At 40.1% G+C, this 23,583-nt stretch overlaps 1 protein-coding gene across 20 annotated transcripts in view; it reads right to left on the reverse strand.

Annotated features, from left to right (window-relative positions):
* Positions 1 to 4,335: 4,335 nt before the first annotated feature.
* LOC129765026 (glucose transporter type 1) overlaps positions 4,336 to 23,583 on the reverse strand; it is a 647,147-nt gene continuing 627,899 nt past the window's right edge. For 17 of the 20 annotated variants that reach the window (XM_055764813.1, XM_055764818.1, XM_055764815.1 and 14 more), the window contains one exon: positions 4,338 to 4,476. In XM_055764813.1, the coding sequence (XP_055620788.1) occupies positions 4,364 to 4,476 (113 nt within the window). In that variant the 3' untranslated portion in view covers positions 4,338 to 4,363. Of the gene's footprint in view, positions 4,477 to 23,583 lie in introns of all 20 variants that reach the window. The other 3 variants (XR_008741328.1, XR_008741330.1, XR_008741327.1) reach the window with 2 other exon arrangements.

Below are 23,583 nucleotides of genomic sequence, written 5' to 3' on the forward strand. Positions count from 1 at the left end.
AGCAGCGGAATATCCTCAGCACTTGACACGAAACGCGCTTACAGTTTGCCCTGGAACCTTACAATCTATTCTGCAAAATTTTTGCACGGTTTAGTTTAGAATTTTCGCCATTCTATTTTCCTTTACGACCTATATTTTCGTGTGTAAAAACCAATTCCATTATTTACTCAATACGTCGAAACAAGCCTTCAATTGTTGTTTTTTTTTATGGTTTTGGTTTGTTTGGTTCGATCGCCACATCACAACGGAAGCTCGTACGTAAAATTGAAAACTGTTTTTTTTTGTGTGTGGTTTGTAAAAATTCGCAAATTATATCGGAAATAGTATTCGAAAACGTATTTTTCTAGAAAAAAATTGTTTTGTTTCCATTATACGTTACGATTTACATTTGTTTGCTCTAAATTCCATTCGCGCTCTCATCGCCCTCGTCTCATATGATCTCATATCTAAGTGTATCTAACTGCTTAATGTTCGTGATGATAATAACTTTCATGTCCTCCCGACTGCGTTTCTTCTAATGTGTTAAACCTTGCTTCCATCGGCGGTAAAAATGAACTATTTAACAAGTTTATAGCAGCATTGCTGCTGCTGATGCGTTCAGTAATTTGTTTTAAAAACACTTCCTTATGCCATCGATCCTATAGTGGTTGTTATTCTATACAAGTGTTCATTTCCATACCATTTTCGCAAAACAAAAATCAGTATTAGTTTTTCTTTCTCGTAATTTTTGTTTGTGTTTGGAATTATCTATATTCACAATATTAAATCGCGTTATCACTTTTACATACGTGTTCCACTACCCGTCTCCTCGATGAGAGCATTTTGAATTAATTTTGCGAGAGCAAGAGCAATCCGGCTGGAATCCGGCCTTTCAAACTCTTGCCGTCTTCTACTGTTTAATTAATTTGTGCAAAGACAAAGCTACTTAGTTCGTATCTGTTCTTTTTTTTTGTAAAATAAAATATCAAAAAGATGTACAAAAAACTTAATGTCGATTAATGTTACTCTTTACATTTATCAATTGTATTGACTACTTAGTAATATCTCTTCGTTTTGGCCTATCGATCGGGCCTGCCCCTCACCTACTGACGAATCTACCTTTCTTCTTCTGGTTCTTCACTCAACATCGCGGCTTCCAAAATGTCCGGAAGCTGTCCCTCCGAGCGCTCGCTGTCTCGCTGTGATCTTTCGATAGCATTATTTTTTATTCTTCTCTGTAGTGATTAGTTAGTCTAAATTTAATTTCCTAGTGCATTGTTACTCGCTAGCCTTAGCCTAGAATACGTTACGAGCTAGTCATTATTATAATTCATGTAGGCTTCGCTTAAGACTAATTCTTGTCTGCCTCCGGGACTGGTCGCACTGCTGCTAATACTTCACTCCATCCTTAGACGCGCGAAGAGCCCGAAGATAAACAAAGAAACGAACTAGCATCACTTGATCGCCACGTGGCGATGTTTTGACGAATGGTTAACGAAAAACTCATAAACAGTACTTAACGAAAACAACTGTCACTCTCTCGCTCGCTCTCGCTGTTTCGATCAGTCAGTCACACAGGCTCACGCACACACATTCACTCACTCACTCACTTTCGACGATGGAATCGAGTGTTGCTCTGATGCTCCTTCTGGCGGATGTATTCGGCGCACTTGCGGGCCCTGGTTCGCACGACCCGCACCAGTCCGTTGATCCGCAGCGAGTGGCTTACGTTGCGTCGCCAGCGAGCCGTACCGGATCGAGCTCCGAGCCCGCGCCGACCCGTTCCGGACCCGGTGAGGCTGGCACTGCTGCTGGTGTTGGTGATGTCGTTGAAGGTTCCTCCGCCGGTGCACTCTTCGTTGGTTGCGTTACCGCTATAGTACATCGAACAGCCGTACAGTTCCTGGCACTGGGCACAAGGTGGCGGTGGCTGTCCGGCGGCGACGGCAGCGGCGGACTGCTCGGATTGGGCCGGCGATGGTGAATGGTGCTGACATTGTTCCTGCTCGCGAATGATGTTCGAGTACGCGTGGAAGTACAGCCTGTTCTGTGCGGTTAGGTTCATGTGGTAGGATTTGTTGTAGAACTGAGTGGCGGCTGCAGCGGTTGCCGAGGATGAGGTGATACTGAACGGGGGCTGATGGTTGAGGGAAGCCGAGCTTCCGGCGCGTTGCCGATGACCACTGCCGGGGTCAAGGGTGTTGTTGAAGTTGGCATTGTTAACATTGGTTGCGGATCGTGTCGTGTACGACCGGGGCCTCGAGGTGTACGTGTTCAACAGCTTGTCGTCGCCGTTGTTTTGATTGATGTTCCGATAGGTTTGATTGTAGTTGCCCAGGAAGATTGACGAAGACGATGTCGACGAAGGGGACGACATGTTGTGGCTCAAGTTCACCGAATTTCTCGTCAAGTTGGTTTGCTTCTCGAAGCGTTTCAAATCGGGCGATATGATGCTGTAAACGTTCGTCGCCGTAGTGTTGGTAGTAGTCGACAGTGTCGAAGTGAAAATATTCCTCTGCTTCAATTCCAGTTTGTTGACGGCCGAACAGGACAGCGCGACCGAATTATTCAACCGCTCCTCACTCTTGCACAAACTATCCTTTCGGTCGCCCTTCGGCGCGTCACTATTTTTGATCAGATAGTCGCAATTATCTACCGTACAGATGTCATAATTACTGTGGTCTAAAAAATGGTTCGTACAGCAGTTCTCTACGATTTCACTCTCGTGGTGAAATATGATGGCGTTCGCTTCGTCGTCATTTTCCGCCCGCCAGATGGAAACGGTTTTGAACTCGGACGAAGCCGACGGCGAAGATTTCTTGAGCAGTTCTTCGATCTTGCAGCTGGAGGAACTTTGCGGTGGTGGTGTCGGTGGCAGCGGTTGCTGCTGGATTCGGTTCGGACTGTAGTCGTTGTCACTGCTGTCGTCCCGTCTCCGTTCGCTTGCCGTTTCGCTCACATCCGCTCCTCCAGATTCGGTCCCGCTGCGGCCACGACCACTACTGCCGGCGTCCACCAGGCTGGATATCGAACTGATCCGGGACTTGTTGGACTTGTTCTCGTCTAGCCCGTCGAGAAAGTTCCACTTGATCCGCGAGGGGGAATGAAATATCTCCGGAATGTCTACGTCTATGTCGTCAAACTCGTAATTGCTGGCAGCTAGCTCCGACAGTTGGCCAATGTTTTCAATGGTTATTTTGGACGGTGTCAGGATCATCAGGCTGCCAGCACTGCCGTTTTTTGCCCCGCGTTCATCGACATGTTGTAGCTGTCTTTGCGTCGTGGACGTCGTTGTGCTGGTCGTTGTCGAACCCCCCGGCTGGTCACTGGAGGTACTCTCAATGATCGACAGAATCGACCCGTTGGTGCTGTTGTCTTGATTGCTGTCGTTGTAATCACTGCCATCGGGTGGCGGCAGTGGTAGTGGTTGTAGCCGTGACCGTTGTTCACGCTTGCTGTCAACGAGTGGCGGCTGACGGAGATGCCCAACCTCCATCTGTTGCATCTCCAGGGCGGTTTGGATCTGCGTCTGGGTCTGAATTTGTCGGATGTTCTCCCCACTGATCGAGCAGTAGGAATTCTCGCTTTCGTCGGCGGTGTAGTAACTGCACTGGAATCTGGCAGGGTTAATGTTGAAGTTAGAGATTGTGGCGTTGGATCCGCTGTCCTGCAGAAAGGATGGTGATTCGTGACCTCCTCGACTCCTGTATGTCTGTTGCGAATGGTGAGAATGGTGGGAGCAGCAGCTGACACCACTGAGTGGGGTTGCCCGCTTGGAACGACTTCCGCCGCTGCGGGGAGTGCTTCTGTTGCTACGGTGGCTGACACGGGATGTGCAACTCACGTTCGACGGTCTGCGGGATGCACTTCGGCTCACGACGAAAAACTGCTGGATCTCTTCATCGTCGTCCGTCGTGTTGAGGTTTCCCCGCGAACAGTGACAGTTTTCGACATACATCGTCGAAGCACTCTCCGGATGGCGTTCGTCTTCGGTGCAGGTGGCCGTGGTGCCCGCCGCTTCCTCCTCCGGTGTCTCCTCATCATCGGTTCTCGTTTGTCTCGGCCGGCAGCTTGTGCTACTGGCGCTGCTCGCTTGCCGACGGTGGTGGTGATGGTGATGGTGATGGCTGTGTCCACCAGCCGAACTGCTTGCCGTTTCGCTACGCAAGCTAACCCTACTTCTGCTCAGGCTGTCACACTTCCGGCTTGTGCCCGGCGTTGTGCTTCGGCTGCTGCAGTGATGATGGGAATGCTTGTGCAGCTGCTGCTGCGACGGCTGCTCGGCCTTTGTACCATCGTCGGCTTCGTCCTCATCGGCGTCATGTCCGATGCTGACGTACTGCGAGTTGGTAAACGAGTTAGGAGTCAAGGCGGTGCTCTTCAGTCAAGGCCCTGTGTTCTGGCAGACAGGTACTTGCTGATGATGGTGATGGGGCGCACAGATAGCAGCTCGCATTTGAGTATTTCTTGCGTTTTCGGAACAACGCTCGGATGCAGCTGTGGGTTCCAGTTTGTTTGCATTCCGGGAGCAGGGAAAATGAAAAGAAAACAGACGAGATTAGTGATCGATAGCTTACTTGAAAAAAAGAAAGAAAAGAAACAAGTACAGCTATGTAAGTCAATCGTGATCTGCGGATGCGGCGAGGCGGCCATTCCGAAGAAATGTTATAACTGAGGCAATTTCAAAAATTGAACATGCATAACAACAAACGATTAATTCTAGGAAGGATTGTAGAATAGAACTCTCATGCTGTCTATTTAACCAGTATAGAAATTCAAATTCTAATTCAGATAGATCTTAGTTTCTAGGGAAAGTGATATGTGGAACGTGTTCATCGCTGCATTTGCATGTGTATGTGTCTCTTGTGTCTCTCTTCGGGAAAAAAAACTTGTTTTATTCGTGTGTATGTGTGTGTTTGGGTATGTTTAAATTTGACAGTTTGATGTATAGATGATAGTATGTCTAAATCATCTTACCGGCATGGCGAACATTTTTGTCGTTTTATAATATTACCTGCAGAATGAAAGGGTAATTTGCTACCACAAAGAATGAAATCAGATGTTTCCACTCGATGGTTTTTTTTATTTATGATTAAATTTGAGTTGAAGATTTTGTGTGAAGATCTGTTTTATTAACACTTTGCGGACCGCTCACGAGATATCTCGTTTTCGCGTTCCTTCTTTACGGAGTTGTGTGAAATTAGCGGATAAAAGTTTTTGTTACGTGCAAGTTTCTGTTCAACGTCTTGCTGGATTTAATGAATAATTAATTATTTCAATTGAAATAAATTTATTGTTTATCAAGTAACAATCATGCTCATTAGATAGAGAATTGAATCACTCATCTTTCCACATAATTAATTTTTTTCTTGATCGTGACAGAGAAAAGTTATAGACTGAAACGTGAGCATGGGTCAATATAGGAAAATTTACAGAATTTTGAAAATCTAAAAAAGTTATTCGAATAGAGTTATCGAAGTTATTCTACCTATCTTCCAGCCACAATTTTTTTAATCGAAAGGGGTGGAGAAAAGTTATAAGGCAAGTTGTGTGGAAGAAATTAATTATGTTAAAGAAAATTGAAAAAAATTATTCGAAAAAACCTAAAATACATTCTCGAGATAGTACTTATTCGACATAGAATATTTGTATCTATCTTTAGCAAAATCCCCATTGCTCAGAAAAGGGTCTAAGAAGAATTATAGCCCAAAACCTATATAACTTGTATGGGGGAAATAAATTCATTTAAAGAAAATTGAAAAAAGTTATTTGAAAGGACCCAAAACACATTTTTGAGATAATACTCATTGGATAGAGAATACTTTCATCCATTTTCAGCCAAATTTTCGTTGGCCGGAAAAGAGTCTGAGAAAAGGTATGGGTCAAAATGTATACAAGTTGTAGGAGGGAAATGAATAAATTTATCGGAAATGGAAATAGAACTTTTTCACACTCGAAAAAAAAATTAAGGAACAGAGCGCGAAGTCGAAATTTTTAGGCGATTTTTGAAATGCGTTAAAATTGTGAAATATCAACCCATGAAGATGGGATATAAATCTCTTTAAAGCATAATTTGCATGGATTTACATGGAATATTTTACAGAGAAATTAGTATTTCGATGTATGTAGATGTAGTGGATAAAAATATCAGGAAGAAATGAGAAATCGATTTCTTTCGGTTTTTTCAAACATAGCAAATCCAATTAACGTTATCATCTATCTTTCATTTGATTTCTATAGCGTTGTTGTGGACCATTCAGTACTAAGACATTATTGTATGTTGAAATTCGAATTCGTATTTGATAATACAAAGTTCAATAAATAATCATCGAAAAACAGTTTTGAGAACTCTAATAAATTCTATACACCCAAAGTTTTTGTTACGCAGGGGATAGAATTTTGTTATAATTTGTCGCGGTACACCATAGTAGATGTACTTTGAGTATTTTCTCAAATTTTCAAACGGCCGTCATTTTATCAAAAAAAAGATGTTTTTGACTTGTCCGAGGTTCATGGGATAGCGACATCTTTACTGATTCAGAATCTGTGAGATTTTTTGTTTCAGGCAACCAGAAGGGCTGGAATCGTGTGCGCCATGACATGATTTTTTGAACCTCTTCACTTCATCAGCTTGTAACTATTCTAGTTATAAATATTTTTTCGCCGTTCAATTTTTGTGTTATTGTTAAAAGATAGATGAACAGATGATAATCTAATGTATAGTAAAAATATTCATTGTGTTATTTTTACGGAGCTCAAAAAACGTCCGAAATTCGTGTCTCTACACTAGAATACCCCTTTAACATCACCTTCGGAGTCGCACGAAGTTGTCCTCTGAGTTGAACTTTTTGCAGTTTGTAGGCTTCAATTCTAACTTCTTTTCACCATTTGACGCATCGTTTCACATTTTAATCCGGTTGCGAACGATCTTGCTCATTGACAACTTCCGATTTTAGCCGTTCCTCTCCTCGGTACTCCAAGAGAAGAGAAGAGCACAGCTGATTCCCCAGCCAGAGCTGTAGCCTAGAAGTTATTTTCAGACATTCCATCCATCGTTCCATCGTTTCCCGCATCAATCTCCGCCCGATCATTGCTGCCTTCCAGCGCACTGGAGGCGAATTGGCGAGAAAATAGCTCCTCCTTCTTAGATGTTGACTTTTTTGTCAATTTGAATGGGTCACGTTGGTTTCTCAGTAGCTACACCCAAACTATCGTTGGCTGAAAACATTTCATCTTTGGCAGAAATGATGCCATTTCGTGAGCTGGAGGGTCAAATGCTTAAATAATGAGCTGTTTTAAAAGCTCAAAAATGGTTCGTATGTATGCGAGCAGATACCTCTTTCTGTTTTCTTTTCTCATTTCATTTGGGATTGTGCCAAAAAAAAGTACATACGACGTCAATGGGGATAGCTGACCTCCAAACGAAATTTTCAGTGTTAAAATACATTGAATGGAATTAAAAAAAAAATAATAATACTTAAATTTATAATCACAGAAAGTCCTGTCAATTACTGTGTTTTCAATGATTTTTCATGGTGCTACATTTTATCTTCAGTTCCACTACCAGTTAAGCTCTCAATGTGAAAGTAGAGCACCGATTTAGTCAGCCGATTCATAAGAGACATGAAATTTACACCCTTTGCATTCACGTACTCCAACTGTCTAGGTCAGAGTTTGGTCGATATCGAACCCCTGGGGTCGATTTCGGTTTCCCAGGGGTCGATACAAACGAAAATTGGTTATGGGGGCCGACGAATTCTGAAAATCGACACCTATAAAATAACAAAAGTTCTTATTTGAAATATTTAAGATGCTGCATAAGTTGTGTTTCGTAGGGTTCGACATAGTCATATTCAACTGTGGATAGTCAGCGGACTATGAAGAAAGTCCCCTCCGTATTCGCTTGGAAATGACTTTTGGCTTCTTCACGCAGTTCCTCCGTCAACAAGACTCAACGGTCAGTCGGGCTTTTAGTCGCTATCTCTCTCTACGACTCGATTACAGTGATATACATTCGTTTAGCCACACTTGGAAAAAACTTGGAACACTTACAAAACAACAAGGAATGTTCTTTTTATCGGGATACTTATTTGCTGTAGTGGTAGTATATTTAAGTCAATTTTATTGAAAAGTACGTGCGTCACAATCACATACACACCAGTGCCACAAATTATCAAAATTTATTCACGAATGAAGGAATTAGATTTTTCCCAGTATCGGATGAATTCTCTTCTGTTGAAACTCAACACTATATCTGTCATAATGAGCATAACACAAGAGTCGAGACGCATGAGCTTTGTCTGGTATATTGATCGAAAACAGCATGAACGAATTTCGAAAAGCCTGCATTCAGGCACTTCCATTACTGTCAATAATTTCAGGTGATTATCACGAACGTTAAGTTGATCTTCATCGCTTGCAGTGAATTTTTATTGAAAACGTGTCACCCATTGCACATATAAATGGTGGTGTATGTCATTTCCGGGCAATCGTGAGTAGATTCATAAAACGTAGCAAGAGTTATTCTATACATTCTATTGCCGAACTCACCAAAAACAAGAATTTTGTGTGATGGATTGCCATCCTTTACCATTAATCGATTTTACTCTCAATTGGTGACGTTGAATTTTATGCTTTGATTTTCACTAACACGCAATGATCTTCTTTTGTAACCTTTTTGTAACCCTCTAAAATTGTTCACAGTCAGCTCGCGCAGTCCGAAGCCGCCGGACGCAAAGTTGTTCGTGTCCGTTATTCTGTTGGAACAATACCGTTATCGGTTTCGCTGAAGTGATTGTTTCGCCCTAACGGTGTTTCCTTTATTGCGAGAGTGAAGTGATAAGTAATCACAACCAGCGGGAGGGAGAAGAAGAGTAAGTAATCACAACCAGGCGGGAGGGAGTCTTGATATGGACATTGAATCTGATGTTTCCTCCTCACTAACTACTGGGAAGTGCCTCCGGTGATATCCCCTGTTAGCTTGCCTAAAAAAACGAGTGCAGCGGACAAGCAAAATCAGGTTCCTCCTGGCTTCCGTGGGAATAGTTCACCTTCGAACGACCCAGCACTCGAGGGGACATCAAAAACCCCAACTGTCCCTATTTTTCCATCCAGCTCAACTTCCCAATCGGGATTTATAAAGTTGTCTGACCTTTTGGATCAAATCTTCAAGTGTTTTAACGTTTCCGACTCCATCAGAACCATTGTCATTTCAATGCTTCCAGTATTGAAGACAGTTTTGCAACAATTGATGCAAACATGGCCCCTCCTTGCAATGATTATCTCTCTTGATGTCTAATTTAAATAGAGAGGTCGGAGATATCACTGTTTTACAGTGGAATTGTCGTAGTATTATCCCTAAATTGGATACATTCAAATTTTTAATTCATAAGTTCAATTGTGATGTTTTTGTTCTGTCCGAATCTTGGCTTTCTTCGCGAGATGATCTCTCTTTCCATGATTTCAATATTATACGCTTGGACCGTGATGACAGATACGGAGGGGTGCTATTGGGGATCAATAAGTGCCACTCATTTTTTCGAATTAACCTTCCACCTATTGGAGGGATTGAAGCTGTTGCTTGTCATGCAAACATCAGAGGAAAAGACCTCTGTATTGTCAGCTTGTATTGGCCTCCGAGAGCTACGGTTAGCCGCAAGCAACTTGTTGACATGTGCTCACTTCTTCCTGAGCCACGATTGATCTTGGGAGACTTCAACTCTCACGGAACTGCCTGGGGGGGACAGTACGACGACAATCGTTCATTGTTGATATATGACCTTTGTAACAGCTTCAATATGACCGTTTTGAACACTGGTGAAACAACACCTGTACCTAAACCTCCTGCTAACCCAAGTGCTTTTGACCTTTCGCTTTGCTCGAATTCACCATCGTTAGATTGCAAGTGTGCTCCCGTGGCCGAGTGGTTAGCGTCATAACTAACATGCCGGGTGTTCGATTCCCGTTCTGGTCGGGGGAATTTTTCGTCAAAGAAATTTCCTCCGACTTGCACTGTGATCACGCGTATTCTAGAGCTTGCCACTCAGAATGCATTCAAGGCGTGTTATTTGGCATAGAAATCTCAACTAAGTACTAATAAAAAATGACGCAAGTAATACTACGTTGAGACGGCGAAGTTCCTCTAGGAACGTTAGTGCCATTGAAGAAGAAGAAGAAGATTGCAAGTGGAATGTAATCCAGGATCCCAACGGTAGTGATCACTTGCCAATCAAAATTTCCATCACCATTGGGTCGAATTCTTCTGAATCTATAAACATGGCATATGACCTCACAAGACACATTGACTGGAAAAAGTATGCGGACGCGATTGCTCTAGCCATCAATTCCAGAGATGGTTTACCTCCATTGGAGGAGTATAACTTTCTTTCTCGTTTAATCTATGACAGCGCAGTTCGCGCTCAAACGAAACCCATTCCAGTTTCCACCATTTCCCGAAGGCCTCTAAATCTATGGTGGGATAGCCAATGTTCCAAGCTTTATATAGAAAAATCGAATGCATTTAAAGCTTTTCGGAAACGTGGAACTCCTGAAAATTTTCAAACGTTTAGCCTTTGAGAATCAGTTCAAAAATTTGATCAAAGGGAAAAAACGTGCTTATTGGCGAAATTTCGTGGGAGGTTTGTCACGAGAAACGTCAATGAAAAAATTATGGAAAGTGGCTCGAAACATGAGAAATCGCTCTTCAACGAATGAAAGCGAAGAATATTCACATCAATGGATTTTTAATTTTGCACGAAAGGTTTGTCCCGATTCCACTCCCGTGCAAAAAATTGTTCGAGATATACCACAAGATAGGTGCGATCTTGATTCTGAGTTTTCGATGGTAGAATTCTCTCTTGTTCTCCTTTCATGTAACAATTCTGCTCCGGGATCGGATCGAATTAAGTTCAACTTGTTGAAAAACCTCCCTGATGTGGCGAAACATCGCTTGTTGAACTTATTCAAAGTTGGTGGTTTTTTCTAGGAAGCATAGACCAGCAAAACCAAAGCTTCAACTTTTGGGTAAACCGATCACTCATGCTATGTCATTCAAGTATCTTGGGGTCTGGTTCGACTCCAAATGTACTTGGGGGGCCCATATTAGGTATCTGAGTAAAAAATGCCAACAAAGAATAAACTTTCTCCGTACAATTACCGGCACCTGGTGGGGAGCCCATCCCGAAGATCTTATAATGTTGTATCGAACAACTATTCTCTCAGTGATGGAGTATGGCAGTTTCTGTTTTCAATCAGCTGCCAAAACACACCTCATTAAACTCGAGCGAATTCAGTATCTTAGTCTCCGTATTGCGTTGGGATGTATGCCCTCAACGCATACCATGAGTCTCGAGGTTTTGGCAGGCGTACTCCCACTAAAAGATCGCTTCAATTTATTATCTCTTCGGTTCCTCATCCGGTGTAAGGTTATGAACCCATTGGTGATAGGAAATTTTGAGCAGCTTATCGAGCTAAATTTTCATTCAGGATTCATGAGCTCATATCATGAATTCGTCTCCATGCAGGTTGATCCTTCTTCGTATATTCCCAACCGTGTTTGTTTTCCTGACTACATCAATTCCTCTGTGCATTTTGATCTGTCCATGAAGCAGGATATCCATGGAATTCCAGATTATCATCGATCGGGGATCGTTCCTACGATTTTCGAAGCAAAGTATGGGCGTGTCAATTGTGATAATATGTACTTTACTGATGGGTCCTCTATGAATGAGTCCACAGGATTTGGAGTGTTCAACAAATTTTTTAGCACCTCACACAGTCTTCAGTATCCTTGCTCAGTGTATATTGCTGAATTGGCAGCAATACACTGGGCGCTGGACAGCATCGCCTCACGACCTGTTGAACACTATTACATTGTAACGGATAGTCTGAGCTCTGTCGAAGCTATCCGTTCAGTGAGGCCGGAAAAGCACTCGCCGTACTTCCTTGAGAGAATACGAGAAATTTTGAGTGCTTTATCCAGACGCTGTTATGTCATTACCTTTGTCTGGGTCCCTTCACATTGCTCAATTCCGGGTAATGAGAGGGCTGACTCATTAGCAAAGGTAGGTGCAATTGGAGGCGAAATTTATCAGCTTCAAATCGCCTTAAATGAATTTTATTCTTTAGTTCGTAAAAATACCATCGTTAACTGGCAACGCAAATGGAACGAAGATGAATTGGGCCGGTGGCTCCACTCAATTATCCCTAAGGTTAGCCTCAATCCATGGTTCAAAAGTCTGGACTTGAGTCGGGACTTTATTCGCACCTTCTCCCGACTCATGTCCAATCACTGTTCGTTAGACGCGCTGCTTTTTCGTTTTAATCTTGCCGACAGCAATCTCTGCGGTTGTGGCCATGGTTACCACGACATCGAACATGTTGTTTGGTCGTGCGAGTTGTATCTTGTCGCCAGATCGAATTTCTAAAACTCCCTTCGGACTGGAGGAAAGCAGTCCAATGTGCCGGTGAGAGATGTGTTGGCTCGGTTAGACCTTGATTACATGTCCCAAATATATGTTTTCCTTAAAGCTATCGATCTTCGAGTGTGATTGTTCATACATCCTTTTCCCCTCCTTTTCGTCCTTCGCGAGCTATCGGTTCCCTTCCTACTAACATTAGAATAAGTTAAATTGTAAATACATATTAGATGTGAGGATAGTTTTAAGAATTGAGTGTGAAGTGTCAGTGTGAATGGAAATGTGAATGTGAATGTGAGTGCGAGTGTAAACACACATCTCCTTACATCCCATCCTTTTCCTAATGAAAATGTGTCACCCTTCTAAACTCGAGTCGACCGCGAGTAATCGGTTTCCTATTTCATTAACCATAGAATTAAGGAAACAACATGTTGATATATGCTAGTTGAAATATAGTTAAGAGTTTGGCTCCATTAAACTTATGTAACTGAGCCTGTAAAAATTAACGGATTAATTAAAAAAAAAAAAATTGTTCAATCAGCAGCTGGTCAGAGTTTGATAGTTATAGCGTGTGTGTGCCATCATATGAGAACAAGTCGATTGATAGGCCTCAAATAATGTGTGGCTATCTCTTAAATTTCTGCATATAAATAAGGGGAGGAAAAGACTAACAACGATTCCGAGAGTAGCTGCGGGCGAAAACCTAGCACTCAAAGGTGGTGTGCGTTTGTGTGTCGACCTTGTTCCGTGTACTGGAGGTGCTGCTCTCCGCCACAACCTATGCGCCTAGGTCAAGTTCAACTAGCATGTGACTTTTACCGCACTCTCAGTCTCAGTGGTCAGCTTATGTATTGTTCTTGCGAGGTCAAGAATAATCATGACCATCTTCTGCCGATTGTACGAAACCACACAAATAATGGACCCTTTTCAGGGCCACTAAAACATTCTATTAAAGAGTTAATTCAAACATTACAAGACATTCTAAACAATATCCGAATTGACAAAGAAACGCTTTGAGTATGATAAGTTTATAGCTCTGTTACAACAATGCGGTCGTGTGCTGGACACAACCATCCGTATTTTCTTACAATCTTTTCTCGGTGGCAGTTTCTAATAACTATAGAAATTTTTCCAATGCCAAAAAATATGGTGGGTGCTTTGTACCAGATCCAGACCATGGAGTGGATGCATTCCTGGTCAATCTTTGGCTTCAGCTCTTCACATCAGCTGGTCAGAAACAAATACGGGTTAGTCAATAAACCCATGGTAGCAACATATTCTAACGGTGATGTTGATTCGTTCATCATTGCCCGCTGAAGTCGTCTGTTGTGAACCCTACTTACAATCCACAGTGCTAGGGGCATTCATCCCTTCAACGTTAGGAAGAATTAGTTACCTTACGAATACCATGACGAAAAGGAAGGTGCAAATGAAAAATGAACTTCATGGCAAGCTGATGTTGATGTTCATTCCACTGGGGTTCATTGATAGTGTTGTTCCATATTTATCGACTCTCGCTTGAGCAGTAGGTTATCAATACAAGGAAGGCAGTAATTCGCTGAATTTGAATGTCGTGAACGTGAATATTTTCAGCACTGATACACACACAAGGCGGCATCGGTGGATATAACCATTCAAACGTCGTTTTTTCCCGAGACATACGTTTAGCCGCAGGGCATGACAATCAGGTTTTCGAATAATCACCAAGCCTTTATCTGTCTTTTTTGAAAAAATACTTGTTCAATTCAATTTACAAGGTAAATATTAGATGTACAACGTAAGAAGTTGGTCAGATTAGTGATCTACGTAGAATTTAAAGGAATCCTATTGACGGAAGAGGGGCGGAAAATAATAAAGATATTCAGTGAAGAATAGTTTTCTAATCGCTCGATCGTAACAAAAATTGGACGATCTGAGAAAGTGGTACGGAATTTCTTTAAATAGTGCCAGGAATATGAAATATTAGGCTGTCAAAAAAGTCTTGCGGTATTTCCGCGAGGTGTCGTTGTAAGCGCGTAGTTCTAGTTGTATTCATTGTATCGAGTCATACTATAGCTTGTTGGAAAGGTATTTTTCCGCGCTATAATATAGTCATTGACAGTGTTTTGTTTGGTTAAGTCGTTCGTGAGTTATAGTGTCGCAAATATGGAGCAAAATAAAGAGAAAATCCGACATATTTTACAGTACTACTATGACAAAGGCAAAAATGCATCTCAAGCTGCCAATAAAATTTGTGCAGTTTATGGACCCGATACAGTTTCCATTTCCACCGCACAACGATGGTTTCAACGTTTTCGTTCTGGTGTAGAGGTCGTCGAAGATGCGCCACGCTCCGGAAGGCCTGTCGTCGAAAATTGCGACAAAATCGCTGAATTAGCCGAGAAAGACCGGCATAGTAGCAGCCGTAGCATCGGCCAAGAGCTGGGGATAAGTCATCAAACCGTTATTAACCATTTGAGGAAGCTTGGATTCACAAAGAAGCTCGATGTATGGGTGCCACACACGTTGACGCAAAAAAAAACATCTTTGACCGTATCGACGCATGTGAATCGCAACAAAATCGACCCATTTCTGAAGCGGATGGTGACTGGCGATGAAAAGTGGGTCACTTACGACAACGTCAAGCGCAAACGGTCGTGGTCGAAACCCGCTGAAGCGGCTCAGACGGTGGCCAAGCCCTCATTAACGGCCAGGAAGGTTCTGCTGTGTGTTTGGTGGGATTGTCAAGGAATAATCTATTATGAGCTGCTTCCCTATGGCCAAACGCTCAATTCGGACCTGTACTGCCAACAACTGGACCGCTTGAAGGTAGCACTCATGAAGAAGAGGCCATCTTTGATAAACAGAGGCCGCATTGTCTTCCATCAGGACAACGCCAGGCCACACACTTCTTTGGTGACGCGCCAGAAGCTCCGGGAGCTCGGATGGGAGGTTCTTTTGCATCCGCCGTATAGTCCGGACCTTGCACCAAGTGACTACCACCTGTTTTTGTCCATGGCGAACGAGCTAGGTAGTCAGAAGTTAGCCACAAAAGAGGCCTGTGAAAATTGGCTATCCGAGTTTTTTGCCATTAAGGAAGCGAGCTTCTATAACAGGGGTATTATGAAGTTGGCATCTCGTTGGGAACAAGTCATCGAACAAAACGGCGCATATTTGACTTGAAACAGATGATTGAAACTAATTTTTTGAACAAATGAAAATTTAAAAAAAAATACCGCAGGACTTTTTTGACAGCCTAATATAACGACCAACAAATGGGAACACCAAATTTACTTTGCGTCTTAAAGGTCGAATAAGACACGAAGCAACCAAGAAACGATGTCCTGCTCATACATTAAGGCAGAATCGGTTCTTCCAGTAACGAAGAGGCATATTGCGCGCATCTTGAATGAGTCACCAAACATAATGTGGAAGAAACCTCAAGGGAAGCCGAAACTGACCGCCACCCATAAGCAGAACCGTCTCATTTTCGCCCGGCAATACATGGAATGGAAACTGGAATGGAGAAATGTTGTATTTTCCGGCGAAAAAATCTCAATTTGGATGGCCCGGACTGTTACAGTTGCTATTGGTACAATTTAAGTCGACGGAATGTCGTGAGATCAAAGCGAAACTTTACGGGCGGAAGTTTGACAGTGTGGGGAGCCGTTTCCTATCACAGCAAACTTCCCATTTGTTTAATTTTCACCCGAATGAACTCCCAAAAGTATCTTCAATTACTGGAGGACGTTTTTATTGGCCATATTGAGAATAACGCTACTGAGGATATCGTTTTTTCAGCAGGATAATGCATAGATCCAAGTTTCCAAGCAATCGAAGGCATGGTTTGCTGAGAAGGACATTCCGCTTCTTGAATGACCTGCTTGCAGTCGATTGCAATCACATAGAGAATCTATGGAGAATCTTGGCCGAGATGGTCTATGCAAACGGATGACAATTTGACAACATTTCCAGCCTCAAGGCAGTAATTCAGGAGTGTTGGGCTATAATCAATATGGCCACACTTTAAAAGCTGTCTGACTCGATGCCAAAACGAGTTTTCAAAGTGATCCGAAATGGAGGCGGACATACTAAATATTAGCCACCGATTGGACTCGAAATTTACCGCACAAATTTTCTTTTATTGAAATTTTAGGATGCGGCTAAACGAATGCCCACCCTGATTCCATATTTCAATTATGTACTTAGAAAACAAAAAGTGAATTTATACTTTTTTTTAGAATGAATTCGATGAAAATAAACAATAATAGTCTTTTATGAACAAAACTGTACAAATAATTGACTTATTTTTAAAAATATTGAGAAAAAATAGGATGCGGCTTAACGAATGTCTACCATTGTATCTCACTTCACTCTTCCCCGTCAAATGGACTTCATTGCATGTTGAAGTGACTCCTGAATTCGTTTCTCTCTCTCTCATGTATCACGTATGAATGTGTCGATGCTTGAGTTCACGGTGGGTGAAAAATGGAGCCGTCCATTAATGGTGTAACTATTTTTTGCATCAGAAATCATGCTTTCGTCGTTTCACTTCATATGGACGTTAAAATTAGATTCATGTCGGGATGGTGCATCGAAGTCAGATTGAATGAAGAGGCAGATTTGTATTCAGTGGTCACGTCAAATAGAATAACTAATGATTAGAATAGTTCATCAATCATCCTCGCCCTTACACGCTCGTATTATTGCTGCAAGATGAAAAATTCGACAAGTAAAGAACGTGAAAAGGTTCGCGCAAGATAGTGTATTTGAGCGTACAAGTCCTTCAGACACGTTTCAAATTTCTGTGTATTTTAAACATGTACGTAATTTATCACGAAAGAAGTCATCATCAAATTCATGTCGAAGCATGCTTCTGATATTTTAATGTATAACAAGCCTGCCCTTAGGATGCAAGTTTATTTGCGTTCTGAAATACGTTGGAGCTTGAATGATAATACACTCATCTACTAATTCAATTCAAGAGGTACAACGTGTTTACATAGCTGAATAGAGTGAACTAGAAGAAAGTGATTAAAAAAGAATTTACAAAATTCTTGGTTACCTATGTGCATGATATTTTTTAAAATTATTTCAGGAGACTTGAGATTCGTCGTGAAGGGGGAAAGTGTTATTCAATTAATTATAGACAGATTTTATCTCCAGCTGGACGAGTCTGCAACACCCAGCAATAAAGCTATGTTGTTAGGGTATGTCCGATATATTAAAGATGAAAATATGTGGCAAGATATGATTTTTGCTACATATATGGAGACTGATATCAGAGCAGAACCGATCTTTATTCCATGGAACTGATGGCTATTCCATGGTGACTGATGGTGCATCATCTATGGTTTGTCGTCATCTTGGTTTAACAGCTCACTCAAAGTTACAACTGCGTAAGGTACTAGTCATTCACTTCGTGATTCACAGACAGCATTTAATAGCAAAAAATCTGAGCCCTAGATCGCTCAGTCTTTACTATATGTTACAAGTGCTATCAATATGCTTCGAAGCAACTCTTTGAACACTCGATTATTTGCTCAGCTATATGAGTAACACGACGAAATCTTCACTCGATTAATTCTACACGATTGAGTTCGCTGACCACCAAAAGGCTCTTGTTAAGCAAGATTTTCAGCTTTTTTGAATTTGTGTTTCAGCTGCAGGGTGACGACTTCAACTTGATTGAAACAATATCAAGAATATCGGCCTTTCAGACAAAACTTTAAACACAAAATCAAAGCAGAGAAGAATATTCATAGTTTCCACATTTGTCAAAATTATCACAAAAGTTTCAAGACAATAATATATAATCACTTGGACGCATTACACAAGGATTTTACTAGGATTTTACGAACAGTCTCAAATTCCGAACACTTCATTTTTAAATGTAAGTTTACTAAACTTTTATGTTATAAATAATAGAATAATGAAAACACAAACATTCTTTGAGGTATATACTTCATTTTGGCATCATTTACAGGTATCGATACAGCCTATAATTTATAATATTAGACATTTGCAAAAAAGTGACAGTCAAAACCAATGATAAAGTGTTTGGGTTGGCAAATTTCGTAAAAAACAGGCATCGTTCATTTTTCAATTTTTGTAGTTGTTTCAACTATTCTATTTGTAGTTTTAATGTTAAGTGCTAGAGAATGTATGAACCTACAATAAAAGGGTGAAAAAATGATATTTTATGCAGAAATCTTCATTAAAATTAATATTCAAGTAGTGTTCGGAATCTGAATCAAGTTTCTACGCATGATTCAAATTCCGAACACATAATTTTCAAATGTATATTTACTGAACTTTAATGTTATAAATAATTGAATAATCAAAATCCTGAATTTTTTTGGGTTATAGCCTTAATTTTAACATCATTTACAGGTATCGATAAAGCCAATAATTTAGAATACTAAGCATTTGCAAAAAAGTGACAGTCAAAACCAATGATAAAATGTTTGCGTTAGCAAATTCTGTTAACACGTTGACTGCCAAGGCAATTTTCAGAAATCTGGCCAAAAATGGCAATTTGATTTTATCACATTATATTATTAAAAACTGAAATTCTAGTACATAGGTATCATAAAAAAATTGTTGTTGTTGCTTTTTTCATAAAAATGGTAAGTAAACATAGGACGAGATAACTCGTAGTTGGCGTCCTTAAAAAGATCGCAATCTACGAGTTATCTCGTAGTTGGCAGTCAACGTATTAAAATGAAGCATCGTTAATTTTTTCGTTTTGTAGTTTTTTCAACTATTTTGTTTGTTGTTTTCATAAAATGATATTTTATGCAGAAATCTTCATTGAAATTTGTGTTCGGAATATGAATCAAGTTTCTACGCATGATTCAAATTGCAAACACTTCATTTTTAAATGTGAATTAACTGAACTTTAATGTTATAAATAATTTAATATTCATAACCCTGACAAAATTGATTTTGGAGGTCGACGAGGTCTAAAAATCGACAACTATTAATTAACACTTGTTATTATTTGAAACATTCATGATACTGTATAAGTTATATTACGTGAAGCAATTTGTTACAATAATGACAAATATTTTAGTAGAGAGAATGAAGCCATAATCAAATTCAAGTCCAAACAAACATAACAAGCTTGCATTTAGGTTGCAAGTTGTTTGCAAAATAAGATGAATTCATTGTGAACAATGCGCTAAGCTACCAAGTTCGGATCATTTTGGTTTCCACCAAACATACTTTGCCATGCGACAGAATGAGGATCTCTTTGACAAAGTCAGACAAGTTTGTATATTCTTTTCCCGCTGCGACTATGAGTTCATTCACCCACAAAAGGTCCAAACGTTCTTCATTTTGACGATCGTTTTTTAGCATATCGCACGAACCCAAAGTATCATAACACTCGAGGAATTCCTGTTCACTTTTGTTCGCCACGATACCACTGATTCTATTTTTCACGACGAAATGTTCGAGAGCGATATTCATGCGCTTTTTGCAAACTATAATTGCTGGATACAACTATTTCCTACGGAAATCTGGATGTATCTTTGTACTTACGTTCCTTTTGTGCTCAGACTGCGGCTACGTAGGTTTTAAGCAGCATGTCCAGGGCTATTTATACCATCGGTTGGGTTTCGATCCATTTTACTCCGCATAACTTCAGCCGATCCAATAATTCAAGAATACTCCGCAAATCATAACGGAACATTCTCAAACAGGCTGTAGAAGCACTGGAGGAATTCATCGATTTTCCAAAGTCTTTTTCATTTCTTCTTGAATGAATTGTGAAAACTTTCAAACTGCAGTTACCTATACTCGTGAGCTCGTAGTTTTGGCCGTTTCAGATTTCACGAATTTCTTCATTCAACTGCTTCACTACTCTCTTATTAACATGGGGACCGTCAATGCTGAGTTGACCCACTTTAAATTAGGTTTAGCGTCAAAATATTTCTTCAATCCGTCGAACAAGTCCAGTGCACGCGTTGGGCTTAGAACAGCTGATTCAATGTACCTGGATTCCACCGTTCCCTCTGTTACATTACAGTAACGAACGCTAACATCCATCTGTTGCTTTTGTGAAATCTTATTTAACGTTTCGTCGAATCCGATAACAATATCCTTGCAAATTTCGAGTAAACGAAGGATGCCATTCAAAAAGCATGGGTCAATACTATATGTGATCTGGTAGCTCATTTTAGTTCTGCTGAGCTGCATCTTTGGTACCATTCCACTGTCCGGAAACATATGCGGAAAGAGCTTAGCACTAGAGCACTAGAGTTTCTTGGGATCATGTCTACCACTTGCTCAAGAAGATTGCCCAAATGAGCTCACGATCTTACTCGTGCGTGTATTCTGCGATCAGTAGAATGGAATTATAAATCAAACGAAAGTGATGGTGAAATTCTTTATGTTTGTGTTTGTTTGAAGATGAAAAATCCTGCGTCGACTAGAGACTCTGACTCTAGACGGGACTCAAGTGTCGACGAAAACTTCGTTGAAGAGCAATGTATATAAAATATACAAGAGCACTACATTTAAAAAACAATTGAAAACATTAATCCATCTGATTTTTCCTGGTTTTGAATGAAAATTTCTGGTTTTACCGGTTTTCCTGGTTGAGTTTCCACCCTGAATGATATTACACTCGTCGACTAATTTAACTCAAGAGATTACAACGTGAAACACAGTGAAAGTGAACTTAAACGAAGCGATTAAAAATAATTTAAAAGAGCGTAGCGTTCAGGATACTTGTCACCGAAAAATATGAATGTTCGGTTTTCTTGGATTACGTTGATTGGTGCCTAATGCAAATTTTCTATACAATACTGTTCATTTGCCACATTAAGTTGATGCAAGGTGCTGCTACTTGATGAGTTTCCCCAACACAGATTTCAATGAGCTTGGATGCAATGAGCGAAATAGATGCAAGATACGTGTACTTTTGTACCCGCATGCATTCTTACTCTCGGGAATATGTGCAGACTTCAAAAGCGGTATGAACACAATGTTTTGCTCGGTTACTGAAGACTGCATTGGAAGACATTCCTTGATGTCTTCAGCTAATTGAAGTTCTACGTATACCGTTTGGCAAAATTCTGATAACAATTTGCTGCGATAACGTCGATTGAACAATATGCGTTCAACTTACATGTCAAAATCAAAACTGAGTGCTTGAAGTTCAACAAATCATGCAAATTTGTCGTTCGAGAAGTACGTACACTTGGGAGATGCAATAAATTCAGAGGGAAATGTAGAATACATTGATCGTTTAGCAATTCTTCCGTTCACATATTTTGGAAGTCCACCAGAAATGAATAAAATGAACACGGTATCATGCCATAAGACATGCAACAAAAAAAGTAATCTTTTCAAAATACATGAATTGACCTAAATTGGGATTTGTTCTGAATTCGGAAATTTTTTCATTCAATCACTGGTTTAATCAATAATTTAATCAATATACTCAAATGTCTACTAAGGCAACGGTAGTCCTACGTCAACCTTGCGGTTGTATTTTAGGTATAACCTACCCATAGTTTTTGACGTAGGATTTCGTTTTTCTTTACTTTACTTTACGTTTTTCTTTATCTTTATTTTGCGATTTTGAAGTTAGTTTCAAAAATTAAGTATTATTCTTAAGTATTTGTAAGTAATGTGTATTTAAAAATTCTTAGTTACACTTGATAATTACTTAATTTCATGTATATATTTATTTTGTTGAATTTTAATAAGAAAATAAGGTCAAGTTTTCTCATTTTATCAACCGCCAAGTTTTAAAATTGGTAAGCATTATGTATGAATAAGAGAAAAACTAGAGATTATTAAAGAATTTTTACTATGGGGGTCTTTGGTATCACTTCAGTCTGGAAAAGGGGTCTCTCGCCTAAAGGAGTTTGAGAACCCATGATTTACAGGTATCGATACCGATATAGCGCCCTTAGTCCTAATAAAAAAGAACACTATAAGAAACAAATACAATCAATAATTACAAATCGAGACACTGTTTAATGATCATCAAAGCTTAAGTGTTCGGAATATGAGACAAAACGGTACACCCAGGTATTTTTTACGCGGGGGATACGTACCTCGTAAAAAAACCGCGTTAATTGGACAATCCGCGTAAAAAAACTCGTAAAAAAACCACGTTAATTGGAAAATTCGCGTAAAAAAACCGCGTAAAAAACCTCGTAAAAAACCGCACAAAAAAAAACCACGAAAAAAAACCTTGGTGTACTTTGTCGAAAAAGGCTTCAGTGTGGTTACAAACAACCCGAAACCGAAGGAATCATTTGAAAATCAACGAATGCGGAGATTTAAGGTTTTAACTAACCAATATTGAACAATATTTTGATATTTTGGTAGTTGCGGATGGATTGGTTTGCGATTTGAATGTTTCTTATAGTTTGTGAGTCACTTGTAATAATAATTATTAATTACACTTGATATTTACTGAATTTTATGCCTATTCATTTTGTTTAATATGATGAGAAAATATTGTTTCTGTATTCTAGTGACTTTCAACACTTTTGGTCACATTACTTCCATTTTTTGGAAGAATGTCGGGAGTGACTAACTGCAAGGTTGTTGAATTGATAATTATTTAGTAAGAAAAAAAAACTAAAGATAGGATTCTCGAAGAAATTTGGCTATAGGGGTCGGAGGTATGACTCTGGAAAAGGGGTCTCTTGCCCAAATTAGTTTGAGAACCCCTGGTCTAGGAGCCTGTAAAAATAAACGAATTGCAAAAAAAAAAACTGTCTGAGTAATATGCCATATGTTGTAGAAGTTTTAGAACTGTATCCTTGTTGTTTTAAGTAAATATCTTTGACTGCTTTTTTGTACGACGTTTTCGGAAAAAAAGTACATACGCCAAACATCGCTGAGGACTTATATCGGTGGAACGCTCGAGTAGACACCTACTCTGAAGTATCTTTCTCACGATTGATTCCTGAGAATAATCTGTTGTTTCTCCAGAGTTCAGAAGATTTGTTAAATTCAGAGCAATTAAATTATCTATACATTGGGCCTGATCACGAACATCACTTCACGGTGAATAGGAAATGAATTTTATGCAATTTGTATGCACTTCATTTCATTTTCACCGTGAAGTGATGTTCGTGTTCAGGCCTATTATATAAAAAATATTTGATATCATAACACACTTCCTATAGAAGCCTTAGAATTTTATCTACAATGTGTACCTGAATGTGACTCCCACAAA

Source organism: Toxorhynchites rutilus, chromosome 2 (assembly GCF_029784135.1).
Source record: "Toxorhynchites rutilus septentrionalis strain SRP chromosome 2, ASM2978413v1, whole genome shotgun sequence".
NCBI lineage: Eukaryota > Metazoa > Arthropoda > Insecta > Diptera > Culicidae > Toxorhynchites > Toxorhynchites rutilus.